We start from the raw sequence: 18,230 nt of genomic DNA on the forward strand, positions 1-18,230 counted from the left end.
TCCCAAGAGTAACTCCCAGAGCCTTGGCTTTAGCATTATAAGAGGTTAAACCTTGGCTACCTACATGGTCATAAACACATAACAGAAAATATAACCAGAAACAATAAAAACAGTTCTATCAGGCCCAAGCAAGATTCCTGGACATGTACAGTTCTGCCGGGACTGCCCCTGCTCAACTCCTTGTTTGGGAGCACAAGAATCTGGAACCCCTCTGGAGGTACCCTCTTAACCTAAATGTCAGCCAGTATCAGTGAGGCACAGACTGATAAATAACTTACTCATGAAGGTACAAAGTGGTGGTTTGAATAAGAAATGTGCTCCCATAGGAGTATTTAAACATTTGGTCCCCAGCTGGTGGTGCCCTTTGGGGACATTAGGGAACCTTTAGGAAGCACAGCCTTGCTAGAGGAAGCATGTCACCAGAGAGCTTTGACAGCCTCACCCCACTTCCAGTTCATTGTTTCATGTCTGCACGAGGATGTGATCCCTGAGCTTCCTGCTCCGGCCACCTGCTACCATGCCTTCCCGCCATGACGACCACTCTGAAACCACAAGGCCAAGTCAACTCCTCTAACAACTGCCTTGGTCATATTATTTTATCACAGCAACAAAAAGTAACTAAAACAACCTGTGAATGGTCAAAGTAGACTGTGGACACATGGGCCCTATTATGAAACACACCTAAATACATAGCAAACACACCAGAACAACCAAGAGCTCAACATTCTCCCTTCAACTCCATGAAAAGGACAATAACACTAAGATGGTGGTGACCCTACCGACTTGTCATCTGATACAGTGGGTATGTCAAGGGACTGAAGAATCTCTGCCGCTTGACAGTCCTCACTGTTGATGCAGAGCAAAGGATTTCTAGTCTGTGGTGGTATTGTGTTCCCCAAAATATTGTGCACCCTAATAAACTTATCTGGGGTCAGAGACAGACCAGCCACAATATTAAACATAGAGGTTAGGCAGTGGTAGCACACGCCTTTAATCCTAGCATTCCAGAGGCAGAAATCCATCTGTTCAAGGAGACAGCCAGGCATGGTGACTCACTCCTTTAATCCCAGGGAGTGATGGTATAAAGCAGAAAAGCATATAAGGCGTGAAGACCAGGAACTAGAAGCATTTGGTGGTTAAGCTTTTAGGCTTATGAGCAGCAGTTCAGCTGAGATCCAGTCTGAATGAGGACTCAGAGGCTTCCAGTCTGAGGAAACAGGATCAGCTGAAGAACTGGCGGGGTGAGATAGCTGTGGCTTGTTCTGTTTCTCTGATCTTCCAGCATTTACCCCAATACCTGGCTCAGGTTTGATTTCATTAATAAGAACTTTTAAGATTCCTGCTACACTAGTCAGTCATCCATCTGCATTATGTCTTTGGTAAACATCTAGAACAGGTCAGGTGCCCCTCCTTAGGAGTCCTATGACACTATGTTCTGCCTACCTTGAGCAGCTTCTGGGTTCTCTAATGTCTTACCTAACCACCTCCAGTGACTGCCCCACCCCCAGAAATGCCAGTTTGAACCCGTGGTATCTTACTAGCCCTTCTCCAGCCTACTTAGACTCTCACACCTACATATATCATTGCATGCAGTGTAATGTGCGATCGGAAAGTTCCTACTAGTAATTGAGATTGTAATAACAAAGGACCCATGATTGCCAATAGCCAGCTAGCAAGGGAAAGTGGGGTTACTTGGCATTGTAGTCAATGAAACTAACTTTTACTTACGAACTTGTTATTTAATAAATGTGGAAACACATCATTGTGTCTATGTTTCTGACAGTTCATTCACAACTGGCTAGAGATGTGTCATTCAGTAAAGTGTCTGCTGTGAATGAATGAAGACTTGAGGGAATGCTCAGAACCCGGCCTAAAGGTGTGGTCATCTGTGCCAAGTCATCCCAGCAGTGGGGAGTACAAACAGGCAGGTCCTTGGGGTGCTGATCCTACCTCAGACAAGCAAACAAACACAACCCAAGGTGGACAGCACCCAAAGTTGACCTCTGATCTGCAAACTTGTAAGTGTACACACTTGCGCAAGGATACTGATGCACATAAGAAAACAGAGAAACTAACTCAAAACTGAAATCATTGCTTAAGGAATGAGAAGGAAGGGGGAAAAAAGCTTTCCAGGGGATTTACTAGTATTTTCTTATGACAGGGATAATTCCCAAGGTTCTCCAGTCCAATCATAAGATCTGAATGCAACAGTAAAGAAAGTAATTTTACAGCTTTCACGGTTGCCTACTTTATGGTAAATAACAACCCCAACTCCTGGAAACAGCAACAACAGCTGCCATGAGTGACTGTCCTCTGAGCCAAACGGCCACCATCTTGGGGAGTTCAACTGCAGTGCCTTGCAAAGATAAACCCAGCTGGGCTGGGTGATGATTTACATCCCTGCACAGAGGCTCTGAGTAGGCCACCAGATTCTCTCCTAAGTTTCCAGCTGCTCCCACCACCCAGCAACTCTGCCCACGGCTTGGGGGGGAGAGAGTCTAGGAGACAAGGGAAGACTAGAGCCAAGGCTCCAACTACGCTGCTACCAGGAAAGCCTTCATCCTGCTGGGTAAGACTTTCCAGGTGCGGCTGGTTGGGGTAGAAGTGCTCCGCCTCTCTAAGTAACCCCTCATCTAGGCTCTGTAAGGAAGCCCGATAAATCCATTGGTTCCCCAGAGGGAACTTTGGCAAAATTCTGCCTCAATTTATTGTCAGTACCTTGAGAACAGTAGATATTGCTCTGCCTGCCCTAGGAAAAGTATTTTAATTAACAAAAACACTTGAAAAGCCACAGCTGAAATGTTTCTGGTTACAGTATTAGAATACTTCTTAGTAACCTAGTAGTTACAACAAATGTTTGCTAAACTGTTTCTAATGGAAAAATGTTTGCTCCAAAGACTAAAAGTTTAATTGGATTTCGGGTTGTAATTTCTTTAAAGTCTATAAATAAAGACTATATGTCACAGTTTTCAAAGGATAACTACAGTCTAATTAGCCCTCCAATGTTATAGACCACTAAAACAATAAATACAAATCACACTGAACCACACTCACCTCTCGCTCAGCTTCTTTCAAAATGCCTTCTTTCTCCTTCACTCGCTGCACAAACATCTGCTTCATCTCCTCTTCCTTCCTCTGACGTTCACCATAGAATTCGAGTCTCTTGGCTTCATAAGTCTCTTGAAGACTAAAAAAGTTCTTTGTGTCATTCTTATGTTAAAAAGATGATACAGCAGTTTTGCAAGACTTTATGTGCCTCGCATTAGACCTGGTTTCCTCATATACCGTCCTTGCTGATGACCCCACAAGCCACCGCCTACAGCTCAGATGCAGAGCTAGTAAAGCACTCTAAGATGATTAAGAAGGAGAAAGGGTCCTCACAACCACGCTCATTTCTTCTCAAAGAGGTTCCTTTTTCAATCTTTGTTAATTGGCATCTACCTACTGGCTGAAGGAATGAAGTCACGTAACTTACCCACTTTGCTTATCTCTGAGCACCAGGCAGGTCAGCTTATCTGTGATGCAGTCCTTCTTCCCTGTCTGCAGCTGGTGCATCCTAACCAGTGTGATCCCTGACATTTCCATCGAACTATTTTCCCAATGATCTCTAGGCCTCTAGTTCCTCTGTGTTCTTCTGATCAGCCCTGGAGTTACCACCCAAACCACACTGCCCCTTAGCTTTTCTCCCTCAGATATAGTTGCACCATCTGTAGAATAAGATCACACCTCTTTTAAACAACAGGCAAACAAACAAATAAACAGAAAAACCCTGCAATCCTCAATGAACAAATGGAGTCCCCTCAGGCTCTGGCCAAACCAAGTAACTCACTGTCCTTAAAGAACACCTACATGCTGAGTCTTCACCTGTTGCTGACGTCACTGCCCTCTTCCCAAGCCCATTCTGCTCTGCCATTGCCTCTCTCTGGAGGCCAAGTGCAGATGCCACTTCCTCTATGAAGGCTTTCCCTTCTCAGTGTACTGGTCCTTCCAAAAACCTCCAGGGCATTTACATCCCCTCTCCCTTGTTTTTAATAGATCGAATACTGAAAACTGGGACAGGATCTTTGGTCATCTTTGTTACCTGTCTATCCAGCAAAGCTATCTAGACACTAGTTTCTTAACTGTTTCTTTAGAGACAAATACTTCTCATAAGTAGAGACAATTCTAACCGAGCAGAGACTGTCCTGAAATTCTAGAGACAGCTCTCTTTGGTTACTTGTATAATTCCAGAGATACAACAATAAACCTTCCAATATGTCAAAAATGCCAAGCCTTCCCATTTGAGCTTATTGTGTGAATACCCTGAGGTTTAGCAGAGAATACAAATTCACTTTCCTGGTATGTCAGTCAGAAATTTCTACTGCATTTAAAGACATTAAATATACCTGGACTTTAAAATTCATAATACTTTGGGATTCAGAGTTTTTATTAATATTCGGTAAGTTGAAGGGAAAACAGTAAGAAATGTTGCATGATAGCTATCATGGCTGAGAGGGGAGACATGCACAGCAGGTCTTCTAAGAAGATCATATCCTACCCGAAACATTTGTAAGAACATTTTCAGTAAGAACAAAACATATCACTGTGCAAAATACCCTAAGTACTACATGACTGCCTCTAACACCTACGAGGCAGCTCACAGTATTAGGCCTTTGAGGTTTGTTTGTGTCTCACTTTAAAGAAGCTCCTAAAAATATATTAGCTATTTTGACAAATTTCAGAAACTTCACTCCATTTTATAGGTAGAACTGATAAGTCTTTTGTAACATATAAGTAAGAATGTCTTGACTTCTTATTAAATGACATTTGAAATAATGCTTTATTACTTTATCTATACACACACCGAGGAAGAAAATAAATGGAACTGGTGAAAAGAAAAGGCCTCAACTTTAATGACTATGCCACCAGCAACAGATGGTCCAAACACAGCAGATTCTTCATGTCCACAGCAAGGCTGGAGACCAAGCACTGGCATTCTAATTTCCAGTGAGGAAACAGTTCAGCAAACCTAACTCACACAGCAGGAAAGCTGGAACCTGCGATATGAACCAGCTTAGACCTCCTCAGAACCCACACCAATCACACCAGAGCTGATGGCCTCACACCAATCACACCAGAGCTGATGGCCTCACACCAATCACACCAGAGCTGATGGCCTCACACCAATCACACCAGAGCTGATGGCCTCACACCAATCACACCAGAGCTGATGGCCTCACATCCAATCACACCAGAGCTGATGGTCTCACATCCAATCACACCAGGGATGATAGCCTCACACCAATCACACCAGAGCTGATGGCCTCACACCAATCACACCAGAGCTGATGACCTCACACCAATCACTAGAGCTGATGGCCTCAGCTGAGAGCTCAGTTGACGGACAGAGATGGGCTGCTCCTGCATGCTTCCCATCACACCATACTACTTCTGAATTGCCAGGATACAGATTATGGGGCCAATTCTAATTTTACAGATCTATAGTATCATTCTAAGGTGCCACAGGAACTCTTAGTAGATCTGAAGTACATGGTTAGTACTGTGAAATGCACAAACCACTGTTAAATAAACTTGAAATGTTCCTGCTATACTAGTCCCCTCTCTAGGATCAAGTTAACTTGTTGTCACTGAGTATGAAATGCCATTATTTTACACTATCGTAGACCTAACTAACTTGAAGCAAATAGGGAAAAGTTCTTACATCATCAAGTCTACAAGCCTTTTCACAGAGATGTTCATGTTACTTGTACAGTTCAAATAAACATGATGAACTTCCAAGTCTATTAAATGCACAAAGTTACTCATCTCTTCAGAGTTCCAAAGATAAAGTTTCAGTATAGCTAAAATGGTTAAGAAACTCTATAGCACTATATAATTCTTCCTTTCAAAACTATGGGTCCTACCTAGATGGGGCATATATCTGTATTCCAAGTGCCTAGGAGATAGAAGGGAGATAATATGCATTTAAGACCAGCCTGGGCTGTACAGCAAGCTTCAGTCTGTACTGCATGGTGAGACCCTATCTCAACAAACTGGGAACAGTATTTGCCTGAGTCTGAGTCATCACAAAACAAGAACCATAGGTCCTAACACATTTCAGTGACAGTAATTTTGTATTTAGAGTTCACAGAGATTAACTGTGGAACAGACCAGATGTGACCATCTAAAATGATTAAACTTGGTATTTCAATTTTCATGAAAGTATACTTTATAACTTAAATAATATAAAATGTTGAAGCCAAATGTGATAGGGACATCTTAAATCCCAGTACTCGGTGAGCAGAGGCAGGCAGGTCTTCGTGAGTTCAAGGCTAGCATGGTTTATACAATGAGTTCCAGGCCAGCTAAGCTACATAGTGAACTCAAGTCTCAAAAAAAAAAAAAAAAAAAAAAATTTAAGTGCTTATGTATATATACAGATACATTTATTTTATTAAAACTCTAAATGTATTTTCTCTATGCTTAGACCTCATGACAAGAATAGTAGATTGGGATATCAAGTATGACTCAGTATAACCATTAGAAATAAGAGGAAGATGGAAAAACAAACTGAAGAAATAAAGGGCATCCTAACAGGACCATGTAACATTTCCTTTCATTGCTAGGTTGACAGGATACACATTTTACATGCTGAGCAAATTAAGAAGAATTAAATGGGAAAGAGTCCTCAGAAAACAGAAAGAAACTTCATGAAACTATGATCACCATTTGCCGTTTCTTAGGTGGCTGACGCAATTTTTAATTCATCTTTTTTTGGCATCCCATATCCAAACCAATCTTTCAATAACTCCTTAAAATTGTATATACTAATAAATACGTTAGCGTTCTTGTCCAAGCCTCTATCTTCCCATGTCTGGCCTCTTAGCTTAGTCTCTCCTTGTTCTCTTCTGGCTGCCCTACACCATTATCTCTTGTTCACACAAGGCCAAATACCTTCTTCACACCCCTGCCCCTGGGTACTACAAGGGCTAGGTTATGGCTGTCTGACCCATGTGCATACATACCCAGTAGCTAGCATGCTGAGCAGACGGATGGCAGATAAACAATAATTACTGGCTGAAGGAACAGTTTAAAATGTAGATTCCTAGGCTCCATCCCTGGAAATTCTGACCCTGAATTTCTTAGGCATCTACAGGTGACTGATGCTGAGTCCACCAGGCAACCCGGATCTCTCTTCTTGGGGTACTTCATAGCTGTCCTGTTTGCTGTCACTTGGGATCTCTGCCTTCTCAGTACACACAGACCTCTGAATTGTCCCTGAGACTTGGAAGAAATGAGAAGCAAAACCTCCTCTGGGAAACACTAGGGAAGCCAACTTGAAATGGTTAATCTTCAAGAAAGATATAATATGATCAGAAAAACCGTCAGCTTATCAGAACTATTGGCATACAGCATTAATTTGGTAGAAGGGGTTAAACACATACAATTCTTAATTTGTTATGTCAGAAAAACTAAAACACTAATGAAATTTAAAATTTAACTTCATCTATGATTAAGTCTTCCACAAGGTCAACGGAAATCTAAACAATGATTGGATATTCTCCTGCTCCTTCCTAGTGTGTTTATTTGGAGACAGGTGTTAATAGCTAAGGGAATTAATGAATGCCAACAGTGGAATGGGAAAAGAAACCTTACTCTCAAAGAAATTCAAAATAGTGTTTATCCTAAGGACGCTTCATTACCCATGCAGAACTGTTCTAGAGTGTTTTATCCAATCAACCTTGATTAAGTACATAAGGAATTAGGATTCTACACATGTGTATATTCATTTTTAAAATTCAGGGATAGCATATAACCCCATATAAAGTTACCAAAGAAATTCAAAATATAAAAGAAAAGTTATCAAAGAAACATTAAATGGTCTAGTCATTGAACAAGGTCTTTACATCTAAAATTCTTGTAACTATAAGAAACATTTTGAACTCAGACTCCCTACAAGGAAAAGATATTAGATTTTTGGCTAAGCTTCAGTTACTCCAAATGTTCCTTCATTAAAAGAGCAAGTAATGAAGACTTGACTAATTTACTATGACTTGTGCAATAATCATTATACTTTTATCTGTTTCTAGGAGTGCGCGCGCGCGCGCGCGCGCACGCACACACACACACACACACACACACACACACACACACACAACAGTAAGCAAACAAGAAGTGAGGAGATTCTGTCAGTTATTTATATACTAAAATCACACCTTCTAATTGCTCAACTCCTTTTTCCCCCTGTTCAGGGCCCTAACACATGCTAGCACTCATTACACTGAACACAAGTCCCCACCCCACCTTTTCTTACTTTTTAGTTTGAGACAACATATTACTATATTGCCCAAGTTGGCCCTGAACTGGTTCTACAGTCCCAGCAGACCTTGCCCTTGTAAGCTTCATGATACAGCTTCCCAAGTCGCTGATTAAAAGGACTGTTTTTTCTTAGCTCCTTTAGACTCAGGGATAATCCTCAGAATTGAGGAGAAAGAGCTGATTGGCGAAGTCAATGAGTCAATTTCACAGATTTCCAAAACTACATCCCCATCACTCTGGATACTTAAGAGAGAGTAGTCTCTTCTAACTGCCTCTGTTCCTGCCTTCCTCCCAAGGCCTCCTTACCTGAGGGGCTTTTTCTCAGGGCCCACATCTGCAAAGCCCATTTCCTCCAGTTTGCAACGCCTGTAAAGCTCATAGTGCCGCATATGGGTCTGCTCCCGCAGATCCTCCATGTTTGTACAAATAAGCATTTCCCGCAGCTTTACGAAGTCACAGTGATTTTCATTTTCCACTAGCCAGAGAAAAACAAAAGAAAATGCTGGCTTTTAATTCCTAGCACACAGCTAGCACTTGTCAAATGAGCAAGTAAATGAACCACAAATGAAATAACAAACAGCAAATGGTCAACTCTGATTAATGGCTACTATCATTACATACGGGTAACCAAGGAAGAAACTATTGCATTAGATACACTGAATTACAGGTAATATTATTAACAGACTGCAAATGGATAAAAAGGAAACAGCAAAGAAATATTTCCATTGCTATATGTTCCAGGTTCACTAATACTTTGTTAGTTTACCAACTCTACACTCAGGACATCTTACATAGTACTTTAAAAAGAATAACATTATTTCACTCTGAAGTAGTAAATTCTGTTAAGATCTATAATGATCAAATCCTTTTTCTACAATATTAAATTTATGAATTTATATTAAATATTATTCAAAATTAATAAATACATTTGTATGGTTATTCTATTTTTACAATTACCAAAAGACTATAAATAGCTATATTACAGTGACTAAGACTTTTAAATAAAAATTTCTAAATTTATTTATTTATTTGAGACAGGCTTCATTGTGTTGCAAAAACTGGCATTAATCTTGAAATCTTCTGGCTTTAACCTCCTAAGGAGCTAGGACTAGAGGCATACTATACCTGGTTTATTTTACATTTGAATTAAAATTAAAAAGTTTTCACAGTTTTTTACATTTATTTAAAATTATTATCATCTGGGCATGGTGGTATATGCTTAGAATCCCAGTACTCCAGAGGTAGAGACAAGAGTATCAAAATTTCCAAGCCAGCTGCACTATACAGCAAGACCATTTCATAAAATCAAAATCAACACCCCCAAAGTCAGTCAAAATATAAGAAATACTCTGAAGCCAGTAATGTATTTCCATGTAACTGCCATTAGAATTAAGGCCAAATGGGGTGGCACAGGTCTATAATGCCCCTCAAACATGAGTTCCAGGCCAGCCTGGGCTACAAAGCAAAGCAGAATCTCAAAACTTCAAAACAAAAAGCTTACTATAATGCCAGGTAAGTGGATTTACCTTTTTAAGTTGGCTTATTAGTTCCTTTTGAAAATAGCTTAGCAATACTTTGATCAGAAAACATATAAATATTTTCAAGATGGTATACTGTGCCCTGTCCTACCTACACAGGGCATTTCATATCATGTTGGTGTTTTTGTTTGTTTGTTTTGGTTTTTTGACACATAGTTTCACCGTGTAGCCTTGGAACTCTGTGTAGCTTTGCCCCTTTCCTGGAAATTGCTCTGTAGACCAGGCTGGCCTCAAACTCACAGAGATCCGCCTGCCTCTGCCTCCCGAGTGCTGGGATTAAAGGTGTGCGCCACCACCGATGCCTGACTGCTTATCATGTTTAACCACTACTTTAGATCTAAATTCTAATCAAGGACTGCGGAGGGAAGTGCACAGAGCGGGCCCTAACATGCTCGAACACACAGGCTGGATCCCCAGCACCAAAGAAGAAGCCACATTTGGATCTAAGTACATGTCCATGCACCTGACATTGTGAAGGTAGTCAGCAGAGGAGACAAGGTACAACAAAGGAGACTAGGAAGGCTCTGTCTAGACTTTGAAACAAGCAGTGTGCAGCCAATTTCTCTGATTATTAATTACAATACAAATAAGCATCACCACAAACGAATTGTCAAATTCAATGTTGAGGTTAGCAGGCAACACATACATTTCCTGTCAACATTTATCTTGTTTACCTTGCACAATACCCCAAGGATACTGGCGCGCTCTGACCATCTTATTTCCAACCTGTATCTCATCCATACTTCCTACAACTGCAAACGGCAAGTGTCCCTGGAAAGGAACCAAACAGCAATCTCATCATCTTCTACCACAGTAGCAGTGACTGAAATAACAGAGAATAATTAAACAGCAATTCTACTCTTCTTGGGAGATGTACTAATTATCCTACAAGTTAATTTTGGACACTACAAAGAAAAAAATATTTAATGTGCATTCCCACATACAAGGCACATTGTTATTTAGAATTTTAAAAAGAAAGAAAAGGAGAAGCAGGAAAATTTTGATACATGTGACACTGTCACCAACATTTTCCCCTAAAAAACAAAGATGTTTTAGAAACTATACACATTATATAGTATGCAAAATAATATTGTATCTACACTTAGTGTATCACATAGACTACTAATATAAAAGGATGCTAGTGTAATAATGCTACAGAGAGCAAGAGGAACAAGAGGTGACTGAGAACACGGAGGTACATTCCTAGCTGGGGTAGGACCACGGGAGTTAGGTCCAACAGAGGAGGGAAGTCTAGTGTAGGGACTCCCAGGAACATGCAGCAGCTCAGCCGCGGGCTAGGAGAGCTACATCTGTGCCTGAAATATGGGAAGATCAATGTAAAAAGAAACAATGTTTAATATTTAGCAACTGAATAATGATTTCTAAACTGTCTGATAAATTACTAATGGACATTGAATAAAATTAGATATAAAAGCAGTTTAACACACAGGAATCAAGATCACCTCATTCACATAATTAGGATTTTAGAGATTTAGAGTTCCCTATTATCGTGATTGTAGTGGTTAATCTTCACTGTCAACATGACTAGACTCAGAACCACCTGTGTGTGTCTCGGGGTTGAACTGCAGGGAGACCCATCCTGGTCATGGGCAGCACCATCCACGGGCTGGGGATCCAAACATAATAGAAAGGGGACCAGCCTGGGCAGCAGCATCTACTTGTGTTTCCTGACAGCAGATGCGCCGTGAGCAGCTCTGTCTGCCTCTTCTGTAAGGACTCTGATAACGTGATGGACTGAATCTTGAACTACAAGCCAAAGTAACCTGGAGTCGGTTGTCAGAACTTTGTCATAGAAAAGCGTCCAATACAGTGGTACATGCCAAATCAGAAAAGGAGAAGGAAAGAAAAAGAATGAACAGTCAGAGAGTATTGTTAGGCATTTAGCTTGGGGTGTATCACTTAACCCTCAGGTCAGCCCTCACGTAGACTACTAACCAAATTGTACAGACAAGTTAACAGTCTCCAGATGTTACTGTCATAAAAAGCCTGACCTCAAACTCGTGAGCCTTCCAAATACAAGAAAGCATTTAAGAAATGTGAAACTTGAAGAAAAAGAAAGAACTCAGTCATGTTAGGAACATTAAATTAAGTTTTTCATTTGTACAGGTGACACTATCAGGGAAGGTGAGCGTCAACATCAGCTTCAAGAGTTCTTCTTAAAAACTCAAATTCTAAAGCATCCCAAGGGAGGCTGCACAGTCCTTCGTGTTTTTAGAACAGGACAGAAAGGAATCGGCTCAACTAAAGGTAGACTCGGGCCTTACAAGGATTTACTTTATTCAGGTGGAAGCAAGAAGAAGGGAAGCACACATGAAGACACGCAGTGTCTGTTCTCAACGGCCGCAAACATTTCTTCTACTGGACGTTCTGACATTGCACCTTATTTGAAGTCTTTTGGGGGAACACAAGTGAAAACATATTCCACGTGTCTCCCTTATTTATGGGTCGTACATTCCAAGAACCCAAAAGATGACTGAAAGTATGACCTGTGCACAGCCCCATAAATAGTCTGCTTTTCTATTCAGCATGCCTATGGACACTTATAAATTAGGTACCATAGAGATTAATAACTCATGACCAAGTCAACAATAGACATTTTAAAAAACAACAATACATGACTGTGTCTCTCTCAAAATACTACCGCACTAGAAGCACCATTGTTTTGATGATGTCAGTTGGTACAGTGACTGTGATAAGATTTCATTATGCTATTCAGAGTGGCTTACAACTGAAAACTAGTCATTTATTTCTGCAATTTTCCATTTTCTATTTCCACAATAGTAACTAAAACCTCAGGAAGCAAAGCCTCCGAAAAGTAGGAGTGCTGTGGCACCAACATTACTCAGAATTCAGCTTTGTTTCTACAAACAGAACAGTCTTATACTCAGTGGGGAGCTCACATTCATTGCTCCATTGATCTTGGCGGTAGTGTCGTCATCTGTTGGAAACTGATAGATCTGAACACCATTGATGACCAATTCACTCATGAGCTTCATCTTAAACTTCTGCAATTCACTTTTAGAAATTGTATCTGCCTTGGCAATTAATGGTATAATGTTCACCTATTAAGAAAGAAAATCCACAATCTCATCACGGAAGATTTGAATCATGCAGTCACAGTTTTTCCATACAAAACAATTCAGTCTCTGACAATAACTTTCTCTGACCAGGGGTTGGAAAATTATGATCCAGGTTGCTGCCTGTTTTTTCTAAATCATGTAAGCTGAAATACTACCACATTTATTCATTTATTCTGCTTTCTTGTTCCAGCTGCTCAAGGGAGTCGCCATAAAGAGCATAGGAGACTGCCATATTTTACTACCTGCCCTTTTACAGAAAAAGTGTGTAGATCTCCCTAAGCAAAACAATTACTAGTTAGCACTCTCATACATGCCCAGACGTAATATTCTTATACACCCATTCCTATGGATGCTAGGTTATGGTAATTTTTTAAAAAGGCTTTGGTAAAATTAAATTTGTATTTGCATTTAGAATCTCATTATCTTCTCTCCCCCTCAAAGTATTTTTCAATCCACACAACGTAAGTAGAACATAATAAACTATAAGCAAAAATCACCTGCTTAGTTCACTAACAACTTTTATTTCTTTATAAACTGGGAATTAAAGTAATTAGGGAACTGATCCCCAAGAACACTGAGAGAACAGGTGGCATTTCTCTTTCTGTCTCTTCTTTCATCCTTTATTCACCTCAGACAGGGCCTAGTCATCAGCGATGCCTACCTGCCTACAGTACCGGAGGAGGCAAAGTGCCAGAACCAGCCAAGTGTTGTGATGCAAAGGACTGGCCTCCTCAGCACTGCTTCACTGCTAGAGAGGAAGGAAGGTGGGGTTATGAAGACTAACTCATAAACTCAGTCCTCCAGGAGATTCATGTCCACACAAAAGGCTGATGTCGCTACAACTGAGTTTGACCATCATGCTTTTCTAGGAGAAGCCAAACCCTCAGGCTAATGAACTAGATACATGTGAAAAAGGAGGAGAGATCACAATGTAATTTTCCAAATAGTGAAAGTAAAAATAAAGCTGCAATCCCTATTGAGTTTTAAATGTTCTTCTCTTTTCTAATTCTGCACTGACTCAGTATATGCCTCTCTATTTACTAGCCTTCCATCCAATTCCAAGGAGATGACAATTTTGCCAACTATCTATGAAGTGGATGGCAGAAAACGCTGCAACAATATGAGGAAACAGGATTCATGTTGAATCCGTGAAAGTACATAAAAGTTTTAGTGCCAAGTCCTTGGTTTCAAGAATCTATACTTAGATATTCAATAATTTATGCCACAGTTTATAAATTGTAACTGCTTCCATAACTGCATAAATATGTAAAATATCAACGTATACACAGGGAAGGAAATAACGGATGCTGCCAAAACGGTCATTTGTCACCATCTGAATAAGACAACAGTAACTTTCCATAGCAAGCAGCCACTGTTTGGCTCTCAGCTCTAAGAGGAGGCCTGGGGAACCTTAAGAAGCCAGCAGTCTCCATCTCTCCCTAGTACTCTACGGAAATTAAGTTTCCAAAGCCTGCCAAAGGCCTAGTGGCCCCACTAGAACAACAACAACTAAATATATATATATATTTATATACACACACGCACACATATATACATACATACTACTGTATATCCACCATATTACTTGCAAAATTACATAACTGGGGCTTGTCTTAAGTTTTTTTTTTTTTAAATTTGCAAGAAAGATTACAACATTCATTATCTCATTTGCTAAAAAAAGCTAAAGGTAGGGTTGTGACAGAGACCCAATTCAGAATTTGCTCCCATCACTTGAATCAAACAGAAAAGGGAAAACTCAATCTTCACAGGAGTGATACTGTCCCCAGAAAGCATTTCACTTCTGTAATATGTGTAACTCTCGGGAGGTAAGGGGTTGGATTAGAGTACTCATGGTCTCTTTTGAAAATCCACTAATAGAGCTTATTAATACAAACTGCTCCTGGCAGAGATAAGGTGGCTGCTTGGCCAGTGTAAGAACATTCGAAATAAGATTTCTGACTATTAATAAAAAAATTAATAGAATGAGCAACACAGTTGTTCCCTATGTACAAAGGTAACTGCTTTGCAATACATCTCACAGATCTTCTTAATGTGAATCTTAATGTGAGTCTTAATGTGAGCTCACTATCCCCACATCAGTGAAAACACGAAAGCCTGGTAGTTTGCTCGGTGCTACAAGTTAGTAAGTGGCCGGGCTGCAGGTGAGTCAGTGACCCAATTCCTCTCTATTATTTATTTAATTTTATAAATGTATTAAAGTGCTAAGAATTGGACCTAGGGCCTTGCACATGCTAGGAAAGTACCTACCCGTGAAATGCGACATTGTTATTTTTACCTTTCTTAGATAAAATACTAATATTATGGGAGGGGTTTTGAGACAAGTTGTCATTCTATTGTCCATGCTGGCTTCAAACTCCTGGTCTACAGCAATTCTCCTGCATCAGCCTTCTCAACCAATGGGATTACAAGTATATCACAGCACCCTAGCTTCTATTTTCACAGTAGAATGTTATATTGAGAAGCCCGGCAGGCCATGGCTAACAACCTTCCTATACAAAATACTAAAAAAAAAAAAAAAAAAAGAGGGTGCTTAATTTCGCAAGGAAGTTTATACATTGAAATTAAAAAAAAGAATAGAATAGAATGTATTTAAAATCATCAAACCTGGAGACTAGGTAATATGTGTTTATAGACTATGATAAAACAATTCTCTGTCTGTGACATACAATTATATTCCGGCTACTTAGCCTTTACTTCTATGGATTAATTCATTTTCACATCTACACTTCAAGGCAGGGCTTCCCCTGCTTTGTACAGTAGACAAAAGAGGAGGCTGAGCCAGGGCCCTAAGGCACTTGCCACAGATGAAACATCTAATGAGGGATACAATCAACATTTAAAATCACCCCCACTGATAAAGTTCTATGATCTTTATAACACTGCCTCATACATGTATATAATACTCTTTTCTATAAGACAAAATTCCTTTTTTATTTTATTCCTTTAAAAAGTACAGATTTGTATATAAACAGATTTCTTTGGGATGAGGGCAGTAACTAGTCTTTTTCAACTTTTAGATAAATATAAAAATCTTCCATGGCTTAATTTCTGGAACTGTTTTTATAACCTCCTAAATTTATAAATAGCTACTTGCTTCAAAAATTCAGGAACAAATTTTCTTGGTATGGTCTAAACGAAAATGTACTTAAGCATGATGAAATACTATGCTTTATAATCTTTGTCAAAGAAGTTACTCAACTAGCTTATGTCTGAAATAAAATTATGTCAAATAAATTCTATATGAAAATTTACAGAACAATTACAACATGTATATACTAAGAAGAGAACTTTTAGTTTTGGTTGGGGGGGGTTTAATTTATTTTTATTTTTTTATTTTTTTTGGAGCTGAGCTACTACTGAGCTAAATCCCCAACCCAACTTTTAGTATGTGTTTAGTATTTGTATCTCATTTTCCAGACTAAATTTCCCCCGGAAAATGTTTGAAAGACATCCAGAGTAAAAGCTACAAAGTATGTGCACATTATCATAAAAAGACTTTAATACTTCAAGGGTATTAAAGTTCGAGAAGTTGGTTGCTTCCCTAATCCACCTTGCTGTCCAGGCTCTTCATGGTCAAGAGGTCAAGTGTCCTCAGAGAGTGGCCTGTCGGAGCAATGAAGTAGAGGCACACGTGGATACGAGAGTCATGGTAGTTAAAAAGAGCACGCTTGATCTTCAACTCTTCTTGGAGATAGGCTTCGAACTGGTCATCTACATAATCAACTATTGGCTGATAGCTGGAAAAACAAGAATTTCAACATTTAATACAATATATCCATGCTATCTTAGTAAAGAACTTGTACAATTCTCAAGTCTGAGGTCTGTATCTTCCAGTAATAACAGTTAGTATCTACAGCAACCAAACAGGTAACTACAGTACTAACACATACATAATATGTTATACATACATGAAGGTAAATTCTGCCAAAACATTAGGATAATCTAGCTCAGTAGTTCTCAACCTTCCTAATACTGCAACCTGTTAATATAGTTCCCTCATGTTGTGATAATCCCCAACTATAAATTTATTTCATTGCTACTTCATAACTGCAATTTTGCTACTGTTATGAATTATAATATAAATATCTGATATTAATGATATCTGATATGACTCCAAAGGGGTTACAGCCCACAGGTTGAGAACCACTGATTTAGTTAGAAATAGTATTAAGTTGACAAAGATTCATTTCTACATACATTCACACACCAGGTTCAGTTCTTTAAGATTTTTACAACTGCCCCAAGCAATTAGGAGCTTAACATACATTTAAAGTGCTACATGGCATATTGTTTATTTGGTTAAAAAAAGGAAAAGTTATCAACTAAAATACATAGGTCAAGGTGACTGACTTCCTATTTCCAGGACATCTATAGGCATGAAATGCTTAACCCACAAAATGAAAAGACAGTATCAGCTGAAATATCTAACTGGTAATGCTGGCATGGTATTATTCTCACTTCATTATAAACAGGGCAATTACTATCTTGTGCTCCATTTCTTGCCCAGATAACCCCCATCTCCCCTCCAGCTGTCTCAGTCTATATTATTCACCCTTTGAAATACAAATCAAATCAGTATACTCGAAAACAGTGTAGTTAATCTCAGATCATGATGGGTTTGTCAACTTTCCACTTCATTTTGATATGCTAAATTAAGGCTTATGCAACTTATCTTTATGTGTTCATGTGTGCAGGTGTACATGTGTGCCCCTATGTATGGAACCAGAGGACCACCTCGGGACACAGCTGCTTTGTTTATGGAAACAAGTCATCTCATTAGCTCGGGGCTTGCAGATTCTGCGAGGCTGGCTGGCTAGCCCCAAGGCTCCTCCGTCTCCAACTCGGCAGCACTGAGATTAGAAGCACATGCCACTGTGCCCACTTTTTTATTTTTCAATATGGGTTCTGGAGAGCAGGTCCTCATACTTAAGCACTTTACTCACTGGACTATCTCCCTAGGCCTTCTACCTTTCTGCTGTTAACTTCATTAAACAATCCAGGACCACAAATAAAACAATAGCAAGTCGAACATTATGAAGATTTACAAATTAAAAGCACCACAGAAACACTTATCTGTCGTAAAGATATTTTAATAGTTCAAAAACAGTTTCTGTCCTAATCCACCTTGATGCCTGGGCTCTGGACACTCCATGGACATCTTTATAATGCTACAGAAGAGCAGTGAAAGCAAATACACATGTAGGTAAAACTGAATTCAGGGTTGGGGATTTAGCTCAGTGGTAGAGCGCTTGCCTAGCAAGCAAAAGGCCCT

At 39.6% G+C, this 18,230-nt stretch overlaps 1 protein-coding gene across 4 annotated transcripts in view; it reads right to left on the reverse strand.

Moving 5' to 3' along the window:
• Septin10 (septin 10) overlaps positions 1 to 18,230 on the reverse strand; it is a 59,671-nt gene that overhangs the window by 4,862 nt on the left and 36,579 nt on the right. For all 4 annotated transcript variants that reach the window (XM_036167295.1, XM_036167296.1, XM_036167297.1 and 1 more), the window contains exons 4-8: positions 16,509 to 16,695; positions 12,758 to 12,919; positions 10,511 to 10,607; positions 8,605 to 8,773; positions 3,055 to 3,187 (exon numbers count right to left, since the gene is read on the reverse strand). In XM_036167295.1, the coding sequence (XP_036023188.1) occupies positions 3,055 to 3,187; positions 8,605 to 8,773; positions 10,511 to 10,607; positions 12,758 to 12,919; positions 16,509 to 16,695 (748 nt within the window). The remainder of the gene's footprint in view (positions 1 to 3,054; positions 3,188 to 8,604; positions 8,774 to 10,510; positions 10,608 to 12,757; positions 12,920 to 16,508; positions 16,696 to 18,230) is intronic.

This window comes from Onychomys torridus, chromosome 18, assembly GCF_903995425.1.
Source record: "Onychomys torridus chromosome 18, mOncTor1.1, whole genome shotgun sequence".
NCBI lineage: Eukaryota > Metazoa > Chordata > Mammalia > Rodentia > Cricetidae > Onychomys > Onychomys torridus.